The sequence below is a fragment of the Pagrus major genome, chromosome 18 (genome assembly GCF_040436345.1).
Source record: "Pagrus major chromosome 18, Pma_NU_1.0".
Taxonomy (NCBI): Eukaryota; Metazoa; Chordata; class Actinopteri; order Spariformes; family Sparidae; genus Pagrus; species Pagrus major.
Window position 1 is genome coordinate 17,625,405 of NC_133232.1, and position 25,880 is coordinate 17,651,284.

General features: G+C 39.4%; 1 protein-coding gene across 1 annotated transcript in view; it reads left to right on the forward strand.

Annotated features, from left to right (window-relative positions):
• The window catches only part of gabra2b (gamma-aminobutyric acid type A receptor subunit alpha2b), a 35,589-nt gene extending 14,460 nt beyond the window's left edge, over positions 1 to 21,129 (forward strand). Inside the window, exons 3-9 of the mRNA XM_073486964.1 lie at positions 567 to 634; positions 3,330 to 3,550; positions 4,758 to 4,840; positions 5,727 to 5,870; positions 17,625 to 17,777; positions 18,422 to 18,624; positions 20,710 to 21,129. Of these exons, the coding sequence (XP_073343065.1) occupies positions 567 to 634; positions 3,330 to 3,550; positions 4,758 to 4,840; positions 5,727 to 5,870; positions 17,625 to 17,777; positions 18,422 to 18,624; positions 20,710 to 21,015 (1,178 nt within the window). The 3' untranslated portion in view covers positions 21,016 to 21,129. The remainder of the gene's footprint in view (positions 1 to 566; positions 635 to 3,329; positions 3,551 to 4,757; positions 4,841 to 5,726; positions 5,871 to 17,624; positions 17,778 to 18,421; positions 18,625 to 20,709) is intronic.
• The last annotated feature ends 4,751 nt before the right edge of the window (positions 21,130 to 25,880 follow it).

The following is a 25,880-nucleotide window of genomic DNA, read 5'->3' on the forward strand; positions in this document are numbered from 1 at the left end:
ACCTGTGATCAGCACAGTGCTTTCGTTAAGGTTAAAGAAAGGTCTTGATTTCACCGATATGTTAAACCCCTGTATGTACATGAATCCTTTAAGTTACATTTCTCACTATTTCACAAACTGTCGCATTACTGGGTCGGGTGTGCAGCCTCTCCTGCAGCTCTTCAACTTTGTCTTGTTCTGTTACTTCCTGTGATATTTCAAACTGACCAGGGAAATGACCGCGTCTCGTCTCCCGACTCTGTTTAACAATAAAAGCCTTCCCGTGTTTTGCCGGTTGAATGCTTTTAATGTGACCCAGCAACAGATTTAATTAACGGCAACTTAATACAGCTCTAGTACCACTAAAGTCAGTCATGCATACAGTAGGTAGGTAATGTGAATCCCTCACAGGATTGACAATTGAAAGCATTAAAAATTACTTACGTTAAAAAAAAAATGCTGATCAAAAATATATCATGAAAAATCTTGAGGATTATAAGATTAAACTTCCTGTTTTGGTTTTGCAGTATCTCCACTTTGTTTTACCCCTTTGGGTGTTCTGCCTCTAACTGTTGTCTCTTATCCAGACAGGATAACTGAGGTGAAGACAAACATCTACGTCACCAGCTTTGGACCAGTTTCAGACACAGACATGGTGAGAGCAGATATTGGACATTTATTTATTGTGTTTAATCATTCACCCACATCTGTGCTGTCGTACAAACAGACCAACCACCTCTACAGCTGTGGGCCTTGTGTTCCCTGTTCCACACACTTTAAGGAAGAAAAGATGCCTTTTCTTTTGCTTTTGTTTTATTTTTAGTTTCATCGCGGCGTTCCCTCCTTTCATAATTGCATCATGTCCTCCTCTCCCCACGCGCAGCACACTACTGAAGTGGGACGAGTTTTCCACACTACAGCACGATGTCTATTCATCTGACAATTTTCATCTTATAAATTATTGAAAGTCCTCTTGTTATTCTAGTCACTCCTTTGTTTATCCTGGGCTTTCCTGTTTATCATTCTGAAGCATGCACCCACCTTCACATCATATCATCAGCATCCCCTCTATTGTTGAAGACCCATTTTCCAAGTGATTGATCTATTGATTTAACAGTTATGATGTTGGAGTTCAATGCAGTGGCCTCTGAAAGATATGTAAACTAGAAGGCCCTCAGCTTAACATAAACCATGTATGTGGAACAGGTTTCTGACAGGAGGATAAATCGTTTAGACTAGAAATAAAAATAATCGAATGGCGGAAATCCCAGTTCCAGATCACCACCCACATCTGATCTGTCCACTTAATTTCAGCCAAAGTATTCCTTGTGCCTCTTTTCCTTTTTTTAAAAAAATAAGAAGCAAACAGATGGAGAGAGGCGAAAACATGATCACCTTCAGTTTCACTGGCAGAGGTTATCACTGAGTAGCATTACAGCTTATAACCAAAATAAATCAGCCACTTATATGTCAGAATTAAACACAATATGTCACAACATATACTCAAGTATAAAAAATAGTTTTCATAAGTAAAATTAACATTATGGTGTAGCAAAATTGGACACAAGGCTCCAAATCTTCAGGTTTTAGTCTTACACAGTGTGAAATATTCTCCTGATTGATTGATTCAGACACTGTGGAGCAATTCGGCTGATTGCTGAGGTGCCAGCTTTATAGGATTTATAGGATGTTTAAGATTTATAGAAAGTCTACTGACAGCGAAAGCTGTAAAATGCAATAAAAATAATCAGTAGAAGAAGAAAAAAAAGAAAACATTTTGTATTAAGCTTCAAAAGACCAGTAGTCAAACAACCAGGTCGAAGGTGTCTTAAAAACTAAAAGCAAAAAAAGCTTTATGGCACAGAGTAATAAGCATATCTGGCTTCAGCTATACAGATAATACTTGTCAGAAGGATACATTTATTGTTAATGTTGGTCTTGGTCTAGAATGGCACTCAGTAGAGCGCATACCTCCGCCAAGGCCCAACAGTCCCCTTTAATTCAATCAAGCCTAATCCAATATCAGAGAAAACATATTCAAATCCACCAGAACCAGATCTGTGTTTGAATCAACATCAAATTGTACTCACTCATAGATACCAGCCACCTAAATATATTACTTTTTTTTTTGTTATCAAGATCCATGTGTCATTCCCTGAGAAATTAATGAAATGTCGGGGAAAAGCAGCACTTTCTTGCAGTGTTAAAGAAAGTGAGAAAAATTCCAGGATCCATCCCTTTTTCCGGATCCACACTAAAAGTTAATGGGGTCTATTCTGGGCCGAGACGCAGCCTCTATCCAAGTTTAGTGGAAATCCGTCCAGTAGTTTTTGTGTAATCCTGCTGACAAACCAACCAACCAACAAACAGACACGGCCCAAAACACAACCTGCTTGGTAGAGGTAAAAAATATAAAATATCAGCAACACTATGGAGCCCCAGAGAAAAACATTTTTAAAAAACAGTGATGTAGAATGAATTGTGTACGTCTTATGGTATGTACATGGACGAAGACTTGGACTACCTATGTGCTGAACGTACATACACCTATCTCGTTTGCACCAATCAAACAAAACACTGGAACTGATTGTATCTTGTGTGCACACAATAGCAATTGGAGTGCTAAAACGTGGTCTTGATATACTGTATATATATTTTTTTTCCAGATGCCACTGTGGGGCTCTGTGTATTTGATTGACTGCTCATATTTACTGCCTTGTTCTCAGGAATAACTTTAGTGATAGCTACAGCTACTAAAAATATTAAAAAGACACAAATTGTAATAAAGGAGAATTATGTTTTTTACCTTAAAATAAAGCCATTAGTTTTGGCTTCAGTGGACAGATTCAGTGTCTCAGGATATAAATGTCAGCGGCCTTTCAACTCTGCAGGAATGTATTTTTCTCTCCCTCTCGCCAGCACAAAACACACACACTCTGGTACATACGCACAGTTCACAGTGCAGTGCTTCCTGCCCTAAATCCTTCCTTGCGTGTGTGTTTTTTTCTTCTTTTTTTTTGACAACAGAGGATTGTAGGTCAAGGGGTTGTCTCAGCCTCAGAGCCAGCTTAGGAAAACACCGGCTCAGAGATCTGAGAGCACCTTGATGGAGCCTTGATAAATAGAGAGAGCCATACAGTGCCCAGTTTTAAAGTGGCAGGTGAAGTCAGTCGTGAAGAGCTGCTGCTTGTAGGCTCCGATCAACAGGGCAGTGGAAAGTGCCCTGTGTTTTATTTAACATTTTTTGCAGGAGAAATGGGACTCATTTTCATAAAAGTGGAGAGATGAATCATATAATAAAGTAATAATATAGTGGTATCTATTTACTCATATATCCCCTCTGTCCACAGGAGTACACCATAGACGTTTTCTTCCGCCAAAGCTGGAAGGATGAGAGGTTGAAATTTCATGGACCAATGAATATTTTGCCCCTCAACAACCTGATGGCGAGTAAAATCTGGACTCCGGACACCTTCTTCCACAATGGGAAGAAGTCTGTGGCTCATAACATGACCATGCCTAATAAACTGCTGCGGATCAAAGACGATGGGACTCTGCTGTACACCATGAGGTAATTCAAGTCCAAGAAGCACGTCTGAGGAAAAAGTCACAAAGTTCATGTAAATGTGTTGAGATGGATTCCAAGGAATAGCTTGACATTGTAGATAATATGCTTATTAGCACTCTTGCTAAGCGTTAGCTGAGAAGTTTGACTCCACCCTCTTGTATTTAAGCTAAATATCGAGCTAGTGCTAGCAGTCCATTAGTTTAATAGCCCCTTTTGTAAAATTGACTTCAATGCCTGGGGCAGTATGTAGGGGCCTGGTTTCAGCTAAGCTAAGCTAACAAGCTGCTGGCTAGCTAATGCCAACTGTCCGTTAGCTTAATAGGGCGCTTAAGCCCTGTAACCAAAACTTGGTGTAATTTTTGTACGAAGATACAACATCGTAATTAGTGAATGTTAGACACTAGAGACTTCCGCGGTCAAGCAGCTAACTTAAAAAAACTAACAGTTTAGCCCTCCACTAACTTGAACTTATTTCACTATGTAAGCTTAGGGGAAAACATCTTTTTGGACGTGGCGTGGCATGACGTGACGTGACGTGATGTGACGTGACGTGACGTCAAGCCTGAGTTAGGGCTAAGCTAAGCTAACAAACTGCTGGCTGTAGCTTCATCTTTAGCATACAAACTTGTGAGTGGTATCAATCTCATCAGCAAACTATCTGCAAGAAAGTGAATGATGTATACCTCAAACTGTTCCTTAAAGGGGAAAGACTTGAACAGAACACTTACCTTGCTAACGCATGTGATAGCCTCACAGAAGTACATTCAGTAGCGATACAGATTCAGCATTTGTTCAAATGTCTTCTTCATGCATCCTATTTTCCGCAACTTTAGCATCTTTTTGTTAACATGCATTTCAAGAAAATCAATTTGAATGATAAACAATTGCAAGCTATTACCACAGAGGTTGAATAGTGTTGAATACTTGCATACAATGCAGTTTCTTATCAAAGAGCTAACCTACAAACACACGAGTCGTTGGATTTCTGCTGGTCTCTGCAGCACCTTGTTTACTTTGCTCTGCTGATTATGGTTAAGGTGAATTATTTTAGATTCAAGGCATTACAGATGGGAAGTGTCTTGAATAGTGCATGAGGCTTGTGTTTTTTTTTTGTTTTTTTTTTGTTTTTTTTTTAGACCGTGCCTAATCTGTGCTGTTTATTTTTCATGCATTTGCAAAGTCTCCTTAATTTTCTGTGAATTGGATGCAGGTTAACTGTGCATGCAGAGTGCCCAATGCATCTGGAGGATTTCCCCATGGACTTTCATTCCTGTCCACTAAAATTTGGCAGCTGTGAGTAACTCTGATGATGATAGCGCCTGAGGGACCTTTAACTAAAATGCTATGTTTTTTTCTTCTTCTTCTCCTCACTGGTTCTTTGGCAAATGAGCAGCCTGAGAGCCGAGTGAAGCTGGACTGCATGGCTCAGTTTTCTCGCAGTTGCCCCACAAATTTTAACCATGTGCAGCTATTAAACAGATATAGAATAAGTGACAGATAAAGCACTGAGCACTGGAAAACATGGGCAAAAGAATGTTAAACTCATCCAAATATTTCATTTTGTGACTTTGACTATTTAATCACTACTTTGTTGCCATGGCTTTTTTACATTTGGATGAAGATTTTTTGCTTTAAGCTGCTTTTAAGATATTGGTTTAAAAACAATTGACTATTAAGTATCAGAACATGGTGGGTCAAGTCCGAAATGCCTTGACTTCTCACATTATTCAAACGTCCCATTTACTTTCAATGCATTTATGTAATGACCTACAGTAGTTTACATTAATCCCATTTGTTAGAAGAGTACAGTAGCACAACATGATTGGCAGAATATTTCAGTAATCCTATATTGAGGGAAATAAATCTGTTTTTCTGTTTCATCAGCCGTTCTTAGGTCAACAGACAAGCTCTCAGATTTCACATTCAGTGAATGCTGTGACTGATTGAAAAAGGTCAAATGTCACTGTGCATCAGTTGCTTGTTGGCTTTATGAATCTTCAGCTACTGAGAGATTTTTCCTCTCTACAGCATTTTTCTTTTCTAGAAACCCAGCACCAAACACAATGTAGTGGGGGGGCTTTTCATTTGGGTCACTGAAATAATTTCTCGAAAAAATCATCAATAGCTGCGGTTGCCCCAGATTTATCCCCTATGGGTTTATCCTCTTCTCTTTTTTCAGATGCCTACACAATCTCAGAAGTGACTTATGCTTGGACTCGAAATGCCTCCGACTCTGTGGTGGTGGAAGGAGAAAGCTCCCGCCTAAACCAGTATGACCTTCTTGGACAAACAGTCGGACAGGAAACCATCAAATCTAGTACAGGTAAGCTCTTGTGGAGCTCTTAGAACTAAATGACAGTTTTAACTTTATGATGTCTATGTATTGTGTTGCAGAGTATAACTACTGAAGTTAGCATGCTAACAAGCTAGCCCTGGCCTGTCCCCAGTCCAAAGCTCCTGTGCTACCAGTGTAAACATCAGCACTCCATTGCTCTGAGCTCCCAGTCCAGACCACTAGATGCACGGCTAACCAAGCTAATTAGCTAACAGCAGCTCCAGTTAGCAGCAGTTAGCTGTTACTCTGGTGATAAGCTGCCCTCTATTTGTTTGGATTATGACTACAGCAGTTGGCCAATTCTTACATATTGCACCTTTAAATGTTCCTCCAGCTTAGAAAATCTCTCAGACATAGAAAAGAAACCTGGATTTGGGATTTTCATATACTAGCAAATTGTATAAAACAAGACATTAACCTGAAACCTGTGATGGTGTCTACAGCTCTGACCTGTTTGTTTTTGTGTAATGAGAAATCTAGATATCTTTATTATCTCAATTCCAAACTGTCTCAGTGTGAAAATCAAACTGTGGAAATTTTCTGCCCGTTTGGGTGGATGTTGAACTTGTCCACCTCCTACATGTAGCAGGAGGCGTCCGTAGCTCGCTATGAAACGCTTGCTAAGTTTTGTCTTTTTGTTACTCACTTTATTTGGCTTGAAAAATGCAGAGAAACATTTGTTCTGGCTTCCTCTGCATGACAAAGATTCAACAAAACAGGGATTTGGCAGTCATGCATCTTGAATTCCCTACTTTGTTCTGTATTTTGTTAATCTGCATTCAGCATGGCCTGGAGACCAAGAAGCAGCATGACAGGTGAGCTGATGCTGCGACAAGCCTCTTCACGTTATAAACCCCCCTCGGGGAAACAAATATGGGCAAATATTCAAATTCACTGCAGTTTTCTTTGGATGGATTTGAAGTGTCAATAAAAGCAGATGCTGGTGCAGAATTACACATAAAGAAGCACATCTGTCTGTGAAGCTATCAGAGACGCTAAGAGAGGAACTTCAGCAGGAAAGAACAGCTGCTGGGTTCTTCAGTGATTTAAGAGTCTTATTTTGTGCCCAAACACACAGGAACATCTTTTAAAAGTGACATGGTCTTGCCCCAGAAAGTGATAACTTGATGTGCATTGAAAATGTGGCATTTCACTCAAATAGACCTGCAGCACGTGAATCCAACAGTGACAAGCTGGTTAGTGGGCAGGATAATTTAGTCTAGATGAGAGTTTTATAACGTGGACTTGAAGCGAAAAGCTTGTAAAAAATGTTTTTAAGGGCTTTTTTCTTAATTTTATGCGTTAAACCCCTTCTCTGAACAGAATTTGTCCAGTCATCGCTGTGCAACTGAGCTACAGTTGGCACGGAAAGACCTGACTAGCTTTGGATTTTACCACATGCTGTAGCTGTGTGCAGGCGGGACAGTAAAAGAGATGGCATTGAAAGAGTTTGGAGGGTGTTGTAGCTCTTCTTGCTCTTTCCAAAAATACATGAGCAACCAAAAGTGTGCAGAATTGATTAACTTCTTTTCCGTGAATGCCAATTGTTAGCATACTTGGCTGAGTAGCTAAATTTCACTACTTACACTAGGAACTTGAGTGACCTAGCGTTACTTCCAAGGCTAAGAAGAATTTTATAACTGACTGCATTTTTTGTGAGGTTACAGGTTTTCCCACTTTTTGGAAGCTGGTCCTGAATGCTAACATTATGTTCACTAAGCTAATAGCTTAGCAGTTGCTTTGCTTCTGTTATCTCATCTCATTTTCTTAACTGCTTTATCTGTGAGGGTCGCGGGGATGTTGCCGCTTTATCCCCCCCTTTCAGGGGGTTGCGGGGGTTACTGGAGCCAATCCCAGTTTTCATAGGGGCAGGGTATATCCCTGGACGAGTCGCCAGCTCATCGCAGGGCCCTTTCTGACGGCAGAGGCTGCCACACAAGGTGCCAACTGCACGTCAGGAGCAATTTCGGGGTTCAGTATCTTGCTCAAGGATACTTCGGCATGTAGCTCGGTTCCACCCAGGGGAGCCAGCGACCTTCTGGTTGCTGGTCACCTGCTCTACCCACTGAGCTACAGCCGCCCCTGCTTCTGTTATGGTTTGGTTAAAGAAGAAGCATAAATCTAACCTCTGTTTTGCTAGTCCAGTTTGTAATCAGCTAAACAGGGTTAAGTTAAATTCTCCTTGTCATAATTGTCATACTACCACTAACTAGCTATACGCTGCAGAAACAGGAACAATGATGGTTCTTTATTTTCACATCTTCTGCATGGATTAACAACTGGTGTGAATACGTGTTCCCTGGGACATGTAGTTTAACCTCAGTCTTGTAGCTCTATATCTAGACATATTATTTAGTACATTTAAGACCTTTTAAAAATAGGGAAGTGATTCTGGAGGAAGATAGCTGACTGTTGAGTGTCATTGGGTTGGTATTCGGCCTGAATTCGAATTTAAAGCATCAGTATTTGACGACCTGGCAATTAGACTCAACAATCAACTACCTTTCTCCAGAATCATCCTCTGTACCTTTAACAGGGTTCTAGTTTAAACAAAAGTCAGCTGAAGGCTGCGCTTTAGCCAAATCATCAAGCTAATGTTAGCTTTATTAGCCAGCTAGCTAAATAAATAAATCTGCCTTCATTTGATTGTAAACTGCAAAGGCAACTTTGCCTGTGAGGGCTTAGTGAGCATTACATTATTCCTCTTATACAGGACATCTATTATGCTTTTTCATTTTTTTCCTTTCCCTCAGTGTTTTAAAAACGCAGATTATTTCACATGTAAAAGATCTTAAAAGTTAGAAAAGTCCACACCAACAGAAGCTCCTCTCTCCCACTGAAAACACTGCAGTGAAACACCTCGTCAGTAGTCTCCGCTTTAATTCTGTGACTTTGCGACATCACACTATGTCACCGTGTCAATCAGTTGCATAATTTATGCTGAGTGACTAGTTTGGAACGTAAGAATTGATTTAATACAGCTGCTCTGTTGTTGTTAGCGGTGCTGGCTCAGGCATGTGTGAGCTGACCAATCGGAGGAAACTGGGTCTTAAAGAGACAGGAGCTAAAACAGAGTGTTTCAGACAGAGGTAGAATACAGAGCTGCAGCACTGGACAGTATGATAAAACTGATGTGTTTTCTAATCATTAAAGCAACTAAAGCTGTTCTAGTAGTAATCCAAAACAAAATTATGAAGCTGAAAATGAGAGTAATACGTCTCCTATAAGTATTTTTCTGAATTCTTAGAAATTGTGTAAAACAAGATATTTAGATTAGTTTTTGATGCACTGAGAAATGTGTCAGTAACCAAATCCATATGCATGTTGTTATGAAGCCATGCTGACTCTGTCAGGTGCATGTACAGAAATAGAAAGATGTTATTTCCAAGACGATCAGTTGTCACGTTTAATTTATTTATAAAACGCTTTCAACAAGCATATTGTTCACAAAGTGAATACAGCAAACAAAGCATAGAAATACATAAATATACATAAATATAGGCTATAGCATAAAAACAGGAGATAATGAGGGATAAAAATAGAACCAACACATTTCATGCAAACAAGAAACGGGGCCAGAACTTCAGTGTGCATACACAAGTCCATACATGTTTCTGTATGTGTGAAGATGGGAGGGACAGGAGAAGTAGCTCCAATAGACAGTGAGGAGAAATAGCTTGAGAGATGAGATTGGAAATTGGATGTAAATTGTGGTGAATAAACGGGCCTTGAGTCTGGATTTAAATACTGAGACACTGTGAGGCTAACAGGCTTCTTGTTGAGAGACGAGAGGGAGGGATGAAGGTTGGCAGCTGTTTTCCTTTGCATGCTGGGAGTGACAGGGAATCTGACACCCAGTGACTGGAGATTATATGATGGCAGCAAGCAAATCACTGATGAAGGCTATGTAATACATTGTAAGTTAGGAAAAAGAATTTGCAATAAATACAGGGAGCCGTTAGAGAGAGAATAAGGCCAGACTGCAGAGCGATTTGTTCTTGGTCTCTGGTTTTCTGCATGTAAAGAAAAGGAAACACTTCCACCTCATTGAAGTAATTGAAATAAAACACATATATATTAACATTTGACTAGATCCTTTGAGGTCACGCCACAGCATCTGAAATAAGACAGCTGCTGGAGCTGCTTAGAAGAAGAAATTTGTCATCCACCTCGTGTTGTTTACCATTTATTTCCCATGTTTTAAGTTTAATTCTGTTGGGAACTATCATGTCACACAGCAAATAAAAATGGAAATACAAACCGACTCTGCAATATGGCTCTGCTCTCCGTAAGGCAACCTGCTGTGGCAATACATCGGAGCAGAATGAAATACTTAGCACAGTGATAAATAACATGCAGGGACCATTGCAAATAATCCCTCCAATGGTTATTAACTTAGAAATAAACGCCCTCCAGGGAGCGCACAAACAGAGCAGAACCAAAGCAGGTGGAGGCTGGGTGGAGTGGAGCAGCAGTAACAGCAGCGGGCACACGTCAGCATACAGAGTGAATGTGAATATCTTTAAATAGGACGCCAGATCAGTGCAGTGGGATGTGATTTCTGTGGTTTGGTTGCTTAACTGACACAGCAGAGGGTGAAAGAGGGACAATGTCATGTTATAAGTAGTTAACATGCTGCTTAAATGCAAAAGAGATACTGTGTCATTATTAGGGATAATACAGTAATAATAATAATAATAATAATGTGAGTGTAAGCAATAAGATTAACTGATCCTGAAGGCCCTCAAAATACACCCGACAAATGAGCCAATTTCAACAGACACACACAGTATATCACAAGGCGGGTTGCCATGGTGACAATTCATGTTGCCATGGTAACACAAGCATAAACTAATCATAAAGTACTTATATAGCAGTTTTTGATACAGAAGTCACCAAGCAGGCTTTAAAAAGAAACATGAGAAATACCGAGGCTTCAGAGGCGAAAGCAGTGGAGGGTTCACCAGATAAATGTGGTGGTTTCAAATATGACTATAAGGGACAAAAAACATTGTTCAGTTACATACAAAACAAATCCGTTCATTCAGTTTTGTTTTGCTTTTTTAGATTACATTAGATCACATCTTTCTTTTTCTTGAGAAATACTGAATGGTTAGTATGGTCTGCTTATATACAAGCTGTGACAAGAGGGTCACCAGCAGACACTGCTTTATTTTAGGGATTTAGGGATTGTAAGAAAAACCCAGGTGACTACTAGAGTTAGACAGTGCTGAGTGCTGTTTGTCATGGCCTGGGTGATAATGGGTAAAAGATCTGAGGTGTAGCAAGGAGCAACCTCACACCAGTTGAATTGAGAATCCATTTCTAAAACTTGAATGGCACCCAGTAGAGCGCATACCTCCGCCAAGGCCCAACAGTCCCCTTCAATCAAGCCTAATTCAATATCAAACTCATTAGCCCTGTATCACTCTAAATTTCAAACCACCCATAACTGCTTAGCCATAGTTAAATCTCACCCAATCTGAAATCCACATCAACTGTACTCACTCATAGATGGCAGCTAAATACTCTTGATTTATGTCATCAAGATCCATGCATTATTCCCTGAGAAATTGACAGAAATGTAAAAAACAAACAACAAAAAAAAAAAAACACCCACATCTCGCAATGTTAAAGAAAGCGAGAAACTGAGAAAGTGAGGACTGGCTGCCTAAAACTAATTGGGAACCAGACTAAGGATGCCTGGTAATCATACTAATACTAAAATTAGTGGTAAGATCCTTGCTGCAGCATTTTTGAGTAAAAAAAAAAAAAAAAGGTGTTGTGGTGGATGAGAAGATTTTGTTTGACTGAGTGACAGCGCTGATCTAATTTTAGCGATACTACTTAGTAGAGGAAAACATGATGGAAGAAGCCTTTGAAAAACTGTTCTTGCAGGACGACGATAGCAGTGATCATAATACTGGTGAGAAATGTGTAGGTGTGCTGTAATTACTGGGAGACCAGTGTTGTTGTTTTGTTTTTTTTGCATTTTTTAGTACATTTTGTCTAAATGGAGCATGCATAACATTACTGAAAACCATCTTCCATCTACCACCAGTCTTTTTAAATTGATGAAGAGGTTTCTTGTCTTCAAAAACAGCCATTTTATCAGTTTGCGTCACTGCTGTATGAAAATCAGCTTGCAGAAACTTGAAATTTGCTTTTTGAAAACGATCAGCACTAATGCCAAAAGTATACATTATTTGTAATAAAAAGGCAAAAACATGCAAAAGCACAGGAATGGACAGAAGAGTGGAGGGAGTCTGTCCTGTGGTGGAAATGTGAATTATGAGTATCAGGGCTTTGGAGAATATAAAGAATGAGTTACATTTGATGATCGTGAAATAGCTTGAAAAGTTTGTTCCTGGTGGAGGATATCGACCTTGGGGTTATAGCCTCCAGTCTTTAACTGTAAAGTTAAGGCAAGAGTGGGTGTATTGCAAAGCATCACTGTGGAGTTAGACGTCTTATTTATGTGCCTGAGCATGAACAGGGAATAATAATCTTCTCTCGGGCTGCTCCAGTTTTTATTCTTGGAACTAGAAGATTTTGGGATAGTTTGGGTAAAAGCATTATAAAAAGTGTCAACTCTAGACCTGCTTTCTTATTTCACAGGCAAAGACCACATTTATTGAAATGATGTGTGACATGCCTGTGCTATTAATATGATCTTTATCCTGATAATAGAGTAATAAAATAGATTAAACAAATCTTACATTTGATCTAAAGTGATCTCTTAAATCAAATGCAGGCACTGTAAACAGGCTATAATTTAGTTTCAGACTGCACGCAGAAAAAAATGCATCTGTCACAAAAAAACAGAATGTGTCTCTGGGCAAAATGCTAGACCACTACTCCCTATAGGTATCAATTACCAGTATAGAGTATTTCCCCAGTGACTGCATTCCACTATCAAGGGAGTCCCTGCTTCAGTTTCATTGAGTAAGAATATCCTTTCATGCACTAAATGCTCCTATCTAGGTTAAGTGGTGTATGATGCCTCGGTAGAAGGCAGAATGCCTGCCAGTGACTGTTTCTCTTGTTTAACTAGTCACTCCACATTATGTGATTGGCTGACTTTAAATTAATCATTCATTACTAGCGTGTCAGTGTTTGGTGTAGCGTACTTGCAAACTAGGTCATTTGGCACGAATGAATGTGCTCTCAGGCTTCACAGAGACGGACATCTTGCATAAGCGGCCTCTGAACATACCAACAGAGAGTTACAAAAATCCCACTATTCAGCCATACATTATCTGTCACACAGTCATGTTCGAGTTTTTACTGAAAAGCACTTACAAATACTGTGCCAATTTCCATGAATCTCACTTGTTTGCTGTCTGAGTGCATACATGAGACATATAAACACATGAATGAACAGAATTAGATGTAGTGTTTTACTTCATACACAATGCATAGTATACAATTTTCCTGCAGTAAGGTCATTGTAACTTTTTTATAATGTATGTTAATGTGATATTAACAGATTTTTGGCCACACAGGGGCAGCAAAAACAAGCTACAAACACAGAACTGTTCATACGCCAACTTTGTTAGCAAACAGCTGCCTATTTTACACGTCCATCAAGCATGAAACAACATCAACATTCATTTAGAATCACGTTTCTGGACACCTAACAAATGTAAGTCCAGTATTTGTTTTTTCTCTGTTAGCCCTGTTAGCATGTGATGGAAATATTTTGCTCCTTAGCTGCTATATCTAGGTTCATGGTAATTTAATTGTCATTATACAACACAGGGTTGCATAAGAGAATAAAAGTTTGTAACTCCATGTTGTACAAACATCGAACATATATACGCTTATTTATATACATAAACACATAATGCGTTTTTTAAATTTGCATTGAGGTGAATTTGAATAGTGGCAGCAAGATGGTGATGATAATGTAATCAGCATCTTCATATAAAAGTTCAACATCAGGGAAACACTGTCCATTGACTTAGACTACATATGAGCCCCAAGCATCAGTGATGTAAACATAGAGTCCACCTGTCCTCATCCCGCTGTAGTCCTACCCTCTGTCGGCCTGGACCATGATCCGCCCGTCGAGTGCGACAACTTGATCCAGCATGTTATGGTGGAGACAGGTCTGTAAACACCTGCTCACAACAGTCTCCAATTTCCTGTTGTTTGACCATTTGTCCGTTTCATTTTCCTGCAACCAGACATTAGCCAAGAGCAGCCTTAAATCCAAGCTGGATTAGCATGACTGCCATCCTGGATCCCTCCCTTCTCCTCCCTGGGGCAATCTGGCATGTCAGGTTGGATGGTCAAAAGATGCCATGGGCAGAGATCGTCTCAAAGTCTGCTCCTCTATTGCTCCATTATGTTCATAAGCTAGTTGCTAACTTTGTCTGCTTGTTATTGAGTGCTGGGCAGATATCTTACAGTTGGTTTTTAGAGCATTTTCACTTTAAACAGCTGCCTGTTGAAGTCAAAAATGCGTGGACAGAAGAAATCCAAAACAATGGCTGAAAGATGCTAAAACATTCTCTAGAGCTGTGGGGAGGGAGGGTATGTCTCATTAAGTTCTACCTTACCACTGAGGCCAGCATGCATGCTTCCTTGCAGCTCCACTGACCATGGGATGATAACTATGCTCTGTGACTGTTAAATGTGTCCGCCATAATAACATTATAAGATTTTTTTTTTTTTGCCCTCTAGTGACCAAAACTGGATCAATGCAGCTTTAAGCTCTGTAAAAGGGGCACTCCATCCATTTTAAACCTCAAAATCAGTTTACTCTTCATGAGGAGCACTACTCAGCCTGTGAAAACAGCTGTATGATGTCTTCTGTAAATCTGGAAGAGCTTTTTAAATTCTCAAAAAATTACCCTGATGATGTCATCAAGGTGATCTTGGCACGGCTTTGGAGATGGTTGAACAGAAAGTTTTCGAATGGGGCGTAGAGTTTGAAAACATGTGTATTAGACCCTCTATTGAAAATGCTTGGTGTTGTATTATGGGTAGTGCAGGATCCTTAGAGCTGTGAATTGTTGACATGGTTTGTAGTTTGATCCCTCCTGTCCTGTCTAATTGTTGGGGTGTCAGTGGACAACTCCTCCCGATGTCCAGGCCAGGAACCTGCATGGTAGCCCACTGTCATTGTTTCAATGTGCCTTTCAGAAAAGGCCTGTATTTAAAAGTAAACCCTTTCCATGTAGATCACTTGGCGTTGGTGTTTGTTGGTCACAAAAACAAGCCTTTTTAAAAATGAACAGGTATCTCCTAGTGATAAATCCCCTTGAAGCATGTTGTGTCTTGCATGAGAGTCTGTACTCTCTGTCGGGCAGCTGACGCCGTACAGCATGTCCTGTATGAGTGAGGTATTCCCGTGGTGTCAGCAGGAGCCTTGTTTCCTACATCTGTAGGAAACATGACGTGATTATTATCTTCATGCTATAATTACTGTCTTCCCTCTCAGTGAAGCGATCACAGGTTTCTCTAGAGAAAATTCAGCCACATCCAGTGAATTCCTCGCCTGTACCTCCTCCTCCCCCATCCACAACACAGGCACCGGGGCTGGCATGCAAATTAAATTACAGAAGATATAGAGCTCCATAGGGTACTGAGAATGCCTCCTCTAAATTCCAGTGCCTGAGTGTGTGTGTGTCTGTGTGTGTGTGTTTGTGTGTATGGTGACAGAGGGAGAATTAGTCGTCACATAACTGCTAGAAACGCAGGCAATACAACTACAGCGCTATAAAAAAAATGGGGGGAATAAAAAATCTTTTGGGATTAGTCCTTGGAATTGATACCCCCTCCCCCCTTCCTACTGCTGAAAAGGACTTTCCTCTTGCCAAGCGGCAGTGTGTATCAAGGCCTTCGTTGCAGAATCGCAGCAAATGAGCTATGTTTCTCTGTTGTGTTGCCATGGGTAACACATCTTTTTCTTCTCATGTCGAATCTTGGCTTCTCTTTGAGATATCTTCCATTTGGAAGGCCTGCCTGCTGCTGCAGCATTGGCACTGTTTCACGGCCTTGTCAGCTATTAGGCTTTGCTCGGTGGCTAGGAAATCATGCTGCCTGCTTTTCTATGTATGGATGGATTATTTGATCAAATGTGTACTGTCTAATCTTTGTCTTAGAGTGCTTTGGCATCTTAAAGCTGCATGTGCTACAGCCTTCACATAAAAATATAATGCTCTATTGATATAAATTACATGAGTGTGAAGCACAAAGGAAGGCATGGGGATGCAGTTGCATCGTTAAATTTGACTGGTAGAGAGAAATCAGCTCTGATAGTGACACAACGTTGTCAACTTCAAACACTTTTGCACACAACTCTACATAGCATCTCTGTTCTACTTTTTATCTTTATTGTGATTGATCATTTTTAAAATATCTAAATCATAAATCACGTGTACGTTTTGTGAGAGTGGAGTCTTCTTAAATAATAATAATTTTGCCTCTAATTTTAACAAATCATTGTTTTCAGGCTAATTTAACAGTATGGTTCATTAGAGATTTACAACATCTCATTAAGTTCATTCAATTTGTACTCTTTTTTAATTAAAGTATTACTGTGACAAGTGGAGCAGTAAATATGTGTGTGTGTGGTGTGTATTTCTTCTCCAAGCAAAAGCACATTTTTTATAAATTAACAGCAGCAGGCAGTGGCAAGGAACATAACACAGGGGATCACCAAAGTGAGTGGAAATGAAATCCAGAACATTTTTAAAAACAATATATTTAGTAGTATTTACATAATAATCCTATATTGGAGGGTGGACTGTTATATTTTCAAAGTGGAAATTACTGCAAGAGGAGAGAAGCTGCTCTGTAGTCTGGTGGTACAGCAGCGGATACATGATGACGTATGTACAAAAGGTAACCGTGCTCAGGCCCGGTTGGGGCCGGAGCAATGTGAGTGCAAACCAGCAGGGGGACTGGGGAGGAGGGACAACTGAGCTTCAGCACGGTACGGAGCAACTGGGCCAAGTGTGAGTGCGCTCTTAGTAGACGTTGGGCTCTGTGCAGAAATCTCATTTCACTGGTATCGCTGATGCTCTGTAGATGGAAGATGGCGGTTTTAATCACCGGCTGTAGAGCCTTTCTCTCCTGGGCCGTGCACGAACCATGCCAGTTTGTGATGTTTCCAGTCACAACGCTTTCTATTGCACCTCTTTTTTTAACCAGGGTGGTGATGTGTGATGACCAGTGATGGTAATTCCAAGGAACCCAAAACTGTTCACCTGCTCCACCTCAGCTCTACTGATGTAGACAGGGATGTGTGTCTTTGCCTCTTTTTTTTCTAAAATCAACAATCAGCTCCTTGGTTTTGCTGATGTTGAGCAGTAGATTGCTCTCAGAGAGCACCACTCTACAAGATTGTTGATTTCCTACCCATATGAATGCTCTTTGTGGTTTTGCAATGCAGTCAATGATGGTGGTGTCATCTGCATATTTCACTATAGAGTTCTCTTGATGTCTGGGAGTGCAGTCATGTGTGTGCAGTGTGAACAGGAGGGGGCTGAGCACACAGCCCTGGGGGGCTCTGGTGTTGACCACAAATGTAGTTTGTAATTCGAACTGTCTGGGGTCTGTTTGTGAGGAAGTCTAATTCTCCAGGTGCGTGAAGACTGAGTGGAGGGCAGTAGATATGGCAATCTTTGTTGATCTGTTGGTTCTGAAAGCAGATTGTATTGAATGCTGAGTTGAAACGAATTAGAAGTAGCTGCAGTGGTGTTGCGGTGACCCTGATTCTTGTCTCCACAGGTGAATACACAGTGATGACGGCTCATTTCCATTTGAAGAGGAAGATCGGCTACTTTGTCATTCAGACGTACCTTCCCTGCATCATGACGGTCATTCTTTCCCAAGTGTCTTTCTGGTTGAATAGAGAATCAGTGCCGGCTAGGACTGTGTTTGGTAAGTGTCTGCCTTTGGTCACCCTTCTTTACTTATTTTTCTTCCATACAAAGATATATTTCAAATAGACAATTAACCTGTATCTTAATAAAATAACCCACTTCTCGTGGCGTTAATGTCATTTAGGTTAATGAATGCCGGATCTCACACTCATTATGATGTGAGGTATTCACTCTGTCAAAATTGCCTTTGTCAGAGAAAACAGTGAAGGACTTAAAGTTGATGACAAATGGTTGAAAGAAAAAGAAAACAGGATAAAGAGGAAAGAGGCTTCAGTGTTTTTTAAATCCAGTTGGATAAGCTATTGTTGGACTTGTTTGTAAAGCCAAGTGGAACTAATAACAGTGACCTAAGACTGGTTTGCTCTAAAAAAGAAAAAAGATAACGGGTACAGACGTAAAGAACAAACTGTGTCCTTTGGCCAGACGTACCAAACCTGCTGAGCAGTTAAAACATTACTGAAGGTCAGTGGTTATCAGGGTAGAGGAGGCTAACAGTAACCTTACACTGTAAAGATACAAAGGACAGTAATGACTAACACGCTGAAAAGAGTAAAACAGTAGATTCTATAGTTTGAAACCCTCTCCTAAAAAAAGAAAAACCCTCTCCTAATGAACATCCTTTATGTGTGTCTGTATTTCCAGGTGTAACTACCGTTCTCACCATGACCACACTGAGTATAAGTGCGAGGAACTCCCTTCCCAAGGTCGCCTACGCCACCGCCATGGACTGGTTCATCGCTGTCTGCTACGCCTTTGTCTTCTCCGCTTTGATTGAGTTTGCCACTGTCAATTACTTCACAAAGCGCGGCTGGGCCTGGGACGGAAAGAGTGTTGTGACTGACAAGGTAATGAGGAGAAAAACACGTCTTTTTGACAGGCTCCATTTTCAGAGAGAGGACATTAGCATTGTAACCGTATGTTGAAGAAGGCAACACTTAGGAAACTTTTGTTAGAGGGAGAGGGAAGATAATGGCTGTTTAAACCCTCCATTAAGTGCTACAGATATTTTTGAGAGCTAATTTGCTAACAGGTAAACCTAAATGACAAAGATCTGATCAGTAATTATTAAATGAAAATATGAAGTAAAGTTAGTAGGTCGACAAAAATGGTATTTTACCAAGATAGAAAAAAAGCAAACATGACTAATTAGTATTGCAAGAGGACACGTGATGATTTCTGCTCCCCATCACTGAGACTGTATTTAAAGCCATGAGAACATAGGACCATGTATAATATGTAATCCTGAGAGACTGTTAGTTTGAAAGAACAACACCACTAATTAGTATTGCAGAGATATTAGATTTAAACCTCTGAATGCCATCAATGCACGATTCTCTTAACCCTTCAACTGCTGACATGACAGACATTAGAGCAAAATGTAGTAACTGGGCAGAGAGCAAGAATAGGCTGTAAAACCTGTAGATATAGAGAAGTAGAAAATATTCAAGCACATTAGGTAGATTGGATCAAAATTTTGTGAAAGAAATCTTTGATCATTCAGTGCTCAAAATTGTTATATTATTGCCATAATGTGATCAAACTAATTTAACTAACTATGAACTAGCTTTTTAATTCCCTTAACTTTATGAGAGGCCTGTGTAATCACTATTCACGATGACCTACGGCATTGGTAGGCAATTTGAGGGGGGACACAATGGGACTGTTATGTTCGATCAAAAAGGACCCAAACTCACGACACAGAAACACGCAGGTCACAAAACAAAAAGCAAATTTTAATACCGTGGCCACTAAAGCAATAAAAAGGCAGGTGTAAAAGAGGCAGGCAAAGGAAAATCCTTAAAAAAAAATAAGTTTAATTAAAAAATCTGAACAAACCAGAAAACCACTGGGAACAAAAGCAGGAACACGGACAACACAAGAGGAGCAAATGCAGGGTCGGGGAACAGACACAAGAAACACAGGTGTACACAGAAAAAGGGAAGGAAAAAGACAAAGAGAGGAAGTGGAAGTACAACATGACACAAGGAGAGGCTTTCAACATAAAGCAGGAAATCCCTTAACTAAAATTCAGGACCATGACAGGGACGCCGTACTCCTTGTTGGCAAAATGACCAAAATGTGTCCCCCTTGTTATCCTGCCATCCCTCTCCATCCCCCTGAGGTCACCAATAGGCTTTAGGGTTGATGTCATTAGTATGACTCAAATATGAATCCATAGCAATTACTAAAGCAGTGATGTGAAGTGCAACAACTAGACAAAGCACCGAGCATGTTTAGAGCAAACATGAATCTGAACTGTGCTCACAGGAAATGACATGCCTCATGGCAGGGCTGTAAAGCTCGGATTGCACCTTGGTTATCAAGGTTCTTCTTCCCATGGGCGTCCAAGTGATTGTCCACCACAGCATGAAACGGGTCGGGTTTCTCCAAAAGTTATTTCTGTTTAACTTTTCACCACAGGGCCACTGCATTTGTTTTCATCAACCCCTGCGGTCCACACCACTACAGCATGAAAGCATTACCCACATTCAAATGAATGGGAAGACTGCCGTTTTCGCCAGTGTGTCTCCACCCCAAGAGAATTGTTATTCAACCTAAATGAACCAGCATGTTGACCTACTATATTCCCTCCTCCTGCTTACTGTAGTTGTATGAGTTCCAGTCTGCCCATGCAAACATCCTTTTAAGAATTTGAAGGCTGAAAAAATACAAACTGGGAAAACTGCAAAAACTATAGAAAGTTACAGTGCATCTCTGTCAAGCTGTTAACATATTTGGTCCTTGCCGACCATCTTTCTGACAGGGCAATATGTGCTGATCCATCACCAGAGCTTTTCCATTGCCTCCTTCATTTACATGTATTTATGGGTAGATGGTGACAGGCGCAGAGTTTCAGGGTTGCTTCTGTGTTTTTAAGCTTTTTTAAAAAAACATTTTTTTTACATCTAATTCTTGTGGTCTTTCAACAGAAAAAAGAGAGGGCATCTGTCATGAAGAAGAATAATGCCTACGCTGTAGCAGTGGCCAACTACGCGCCTAATCTCACCAAGGACTCCGGCACACTTCCAACTATTGCCAAAGGTGGAACTTTGGATCCCAACAAGCCCAAAGACGGCAAAGCCCCAGATAGCAAGAAGACGTTCAACAGCGTCAGCAAAATTGACCGGATGTCAAGGATTTTGTTTCCAGTTCTCTTTGGCAGCTTCAACCTCGTCTATTGGGCCACTTACTTAAACAGAGAACCCGTTATAAAGGATATGGTCCCCTCTAATTAGAGACCACTTTTAATAGGTTCTGGTCTGGGGACTACGAGACGAACCAAATACCTCCAGCAACTGTGTACACATACCTTTGCAGAGTGAAGTCCTGGATTGCAGTGTGATCCTCTATCTCCGCCTGTTTTCTACACCGTCTGCAGCACTTTTGAAAAGCCTGGCTTTTGTAAATGTGTATGTATATTTATATTCATGGTTTCATGGTGACATATTGTGTGATTACTTTGATTAGAGTGCATATCTCCTTGAAAGTATGTTTCCAGTTACAGTACGTGGCCACTGTACATATGATTCAAATGAAGAGTAAACACATAAACATTAACACATACATTTTATTTAAGATTACTTCTAAATGTGTTGAATTTTGCTGGTAATACCCACTCTCTTGATATTACAGTATATATTTTTCTTTTGAGTGAAAGGGACTGATTATATCATATTTCTTACTTCCTTTGCCACCTGAGTGGCCTGACTCTTTTTTCTGTCCAAGCCAATGCAAAAACACACTTGTATAATATTGTTACAGTGTAAAAGTTGTTTTATTATCTGTGACTGCAGGTATGGGGCTGTAATCAAACTCTGACCTCCAGAATTATTGAAACACTCTGAGCCAAAACATTGTACAAAAAAAAATAAAAATACAGACATTAGTGTGCTTGTGCATGCAACACTGTGCTGCCAACTAAGGTCTACAGTTGAGATACAGGAGAATATCTATTGCATTAAGAAGCAAAGACACAAATGAGAAAATGGCTAAAGTCAACAGAATTACAAAAGGTGCTTACTGTGTTTTTGAGGTGTTAAAACCACAGTTATCACATTCAGCTATTGAATGCTTCATACAGTCATCTAGTCATTCTTGGTTTTATGCATGCCCATCGGAAACAGCTGATTTTTAATCAAAAAAGTGCCATTATTTAATAATTAGACAAAGCTTTAAATGGTATGTTTATACAAATTCTGTCATTTTTTTTAGTACTGGCAGAGTTTTTTCTATAAAATCTATCTGATATACTGAATAGGATTTTTCTGTCTTTCTATTTTTATTTACAAAGTACTTAAAGAATTAATACAACAGTCACTGCCACTAGATGTTGCACTAGAGCACCAGCAACTCTGACCAAAACAAATACGTGTGTCGTTTACATAACAAAGTTGGAAAAAAAATAAAAAGAAAGCGCAACTGAGCGCACACTGCTCACGATACTCAGATAAAACTGTAAAGTTAGTGTGAGTATGAAACAAGATTCTGTGACTGCTTAGCCTATTTCTCACTATTTTTTAGAAACATATTTCAGTGCACTGTTTAGCTCTACAACCAGAAAGTTGTCCTGCTTTGAAACCAGGGCTCACGTGTCTCAGATCAGAGACTGTGAAATTAGCAGTTCAGACCAAATCAAGTATATTTCCCAATTAAAATGTTTTCAGGAACATGTATTAGTGTTCTGTTCAGCTGTAATATGGGACAGTTTCTTACAAGGCTACCATGTTGAAAACGAACATGAGGAGGGCAGACAGGGACTTCCATGCACTCTGTTCAGGACGTCATTACTCCTCTTTATCTTTACATAGCAAATAGTTGTTTGCTGCTATATTAATGTTCAAAGTATCATATATTTAACCTTTAATAACTGTATTCTACCAGTTGCATCGGACTTAAAGGTGTTATTGATAACATTCAGACTCTAAATGAGGCAAGCCGGCTAAGTTGCTAAGTTGCTAATGTAATTAGATGACAAATGAGAAGAATAAAAGTATGAAGAATAACATGCTGCTTCACAAGCACACTAATAAGCTTTACTCATAATCCTTTTTTAAAATTATTTTGAACATTTTTATCTTATTTATTCATTGAAACAAGGTTAAACGCCAAATAGTTACACATGCTAATTGCTATTGTATAGTTTAAATGTGCACATTAACTTTATGATTCAAACGTGTTTATTACAGCATATTATTGGCTTACATGGTGGTAGTAAGTCTGGAGGACAGAGTGGATTTGTTGGTGTAGACGAGAGCACTGTGGCACTACTTATCAGCATGTCTGCCATTACAATTTCAGGTGACTATTCATATCTAATGTCTAGCTATTCATGATCCCACAAGCTAGTTTGAAATAATTACAGATATTAAAGGGGCAGGACTGCAAACAGAGGACTGAGTGAATCATGTCACGTTCCTCTGTCAGCACATCTATTGTGTAATAGGCCTAAAATGAGAGGATACAGTTTGGATATGGGACTAGATTAATATTTTTAATCAAGAATTTGTCATAGATTTGTAGTTTTTTATCTCATGTTCTTATGCAGGCTGATTATTGTTTACACGTAAACAAAAGCCATATATCATGTAATCCAATTCCATCAGCAACAAAATAACAGGGACAACAAGTGATTGTACTTTATGAGCATACTGTATTATATAAATCTATTTTTGGCACAATGTCTGCCACAGATGCTGTGTATCATCGACAAGACAAATCATTATTCAGCCCCATATCAGCAGCCATATATGGTACTCTACTTTGTTATTTTTTCATACAATGATATGATTTTTGCTTCACAATATTTGAACTTAATTTGATTGTTGAATCAAACTTTGCATGAAGTTTAAAAACTAGAATTTTATTTATTTATTTTTTCTATAAATTATGTTGTCGGATATATTTATTTTTAATTCAGATTTTCTCCAACATCCTGATAGAATCTTAAACATTCCAGATAAAATGATTGTTCACGAGGTGGATGCTTGATTCAGTGCACAGTTTCTAATAAAACACATATCATTTCAATTCTTTATATCTAGTTTGTGACATGTTTTTGAGCTACAGTCAGACTGATAGTAGATTTTTCTCGATTTTACTAGATTCTGACAGTAAACTACTATGAGTATGCTTTTGCAATGCATGATGGGTAATTATTTGGAACAGTGTATTTCAGTAAGCTGCAGTGAATTCGAATGTAAGCAGCGGTCTAAAAATGGTACATTGGGAGAAAATACTGTAATGAGGTATCAGTGCGATACAGTAACTGAGCAATAAAATATTGTAATTTTACAACAAGGTACACATGCTAACATACAAAAAGGCTAACAGCATGCTAACAACAGGCTAACAGGCTTACAAGTGGTCCAACAATGTACATACAGTATGTTAACAACAGGCTAACAGGCTATCATGCTAACATACTAGCAATAGGCTAACATGCCTACAAGTGGTCCAACAAGGTATTCATGCTCAAACAGACAGACATGCTAACAGGCTAAAAGGCTAACATGCTAATGTACTAACAACAGTCAAACAGGCTTACAAGTGGTCCAACAAGATACAGATGCTAACATGCTAACAGGCTAACATACTAAAAAGTAATATGATTGGGTTAACATAAAAACACAGTACATTGCTGTAATTTTACTTTACTGTTTGTATGTTTGAAATAACTACAGATGCTTATTACAGTAACAGAATGTTGTTTCACATGAAAATACTGTATCTCCAAAGTAAAATTGTGTCTATGTTACTGTAGAAACACAAATATTAGTGTGAGTTTCATCCTTATTACTGTAAAATACTTACAGTATACTACTGTGAATTTTGTAATTTACTGTAAAATTACAGTAATATTGTTTACAATGGGATACCAAAAGTTTTAAAAATCCAATAATGATATGTTTGTTTTTATATTCAAACACATCATTTAAAAAATGTTTTGGTTATACATGCTATGCTGATAGAGATATATCAGCCATGCCAGTCACTCAGTCCCCGGCATCTCCCTTGAAACATAAATAACTCAATGAATTTACAGCAGCCCAGTCAGATCATGCGACTGTGAGTGAACCAGCTCAGCTCTTCTTCAGCAGGAGAGGATGCTGTCAAGCAATGTTTCTACGCTGCCAGGGACTATCATTACGTGTGTGGTAAAGCCCACAAAAAAGCCCTGTGGCACTGAGCTGTAATGCAAAGCTCGCTGAAGTTTCATTTTCTGGCCTCATCTTTCCACCACTCAAGCGTTGCACAGCACAGGCCCCAGTGTGAGGTCTGCTCGTCTCTGAGCTCCATCTCCTCAATCCACCGCTGACCCTGCTCATCCGCTCAGAGGCTGCGGCCTGACAGAAATCAATACTGATGGATGTGAGGTGTCTAGGAGGACCAAATAGCGGAGCTGCTTACATGCGTGTCTAGATATCTTCATAATAATTTAAGATGTATTCAGAGGGTCAGACTGGAGCACGCGAGGAAACAAGAGGAGTCATGGTGTGTTTAATATCAGTGAAATGCCCCATATTAGTGAAAATAGCTTTAAGGACATTATGGTAAATTTGTAATTTGATTGCTGCTGTGTAATTCCTTTTTTCACAGTACTTTGTCAGAAAATAATGGCAGTTTTTTCAATATCTTCCATATGGTGTGACCTGGTGACTCCGAATCAATACCAAACATAATTACTACACTGCACACATAGGACCGACATCCTCTTCACAGATTGAAGTGCTTCTTCTGTTTTATATAAATATTAAAAAATATCATATTCTCATAATATTCTCTTATATTTTATTCAAGTGCAGATCGACAAAAGCATTAAGTACTGTTTGTTTCAAAGACATTTGGGACATTTCCAGTTTCTGGAAAAAAAGATTATCCACTCAGAAGGGGGCATTAATTTCACTTCAATTATATAGATATGGAATTACTAACAAGTAATCAAAACATGTGCTACATGAGAGAAATTAATCACTATTTAAGGGCAAGTTGGCAGGAAGGTATTACAAGAACATCAGTATTATAGCATTTAAACAAATTAATTTATTGATGGTCCCTAAATCTTCTGTCCTCCTGAAGCCAGCAAGGTGAAACTGAGTAAGAG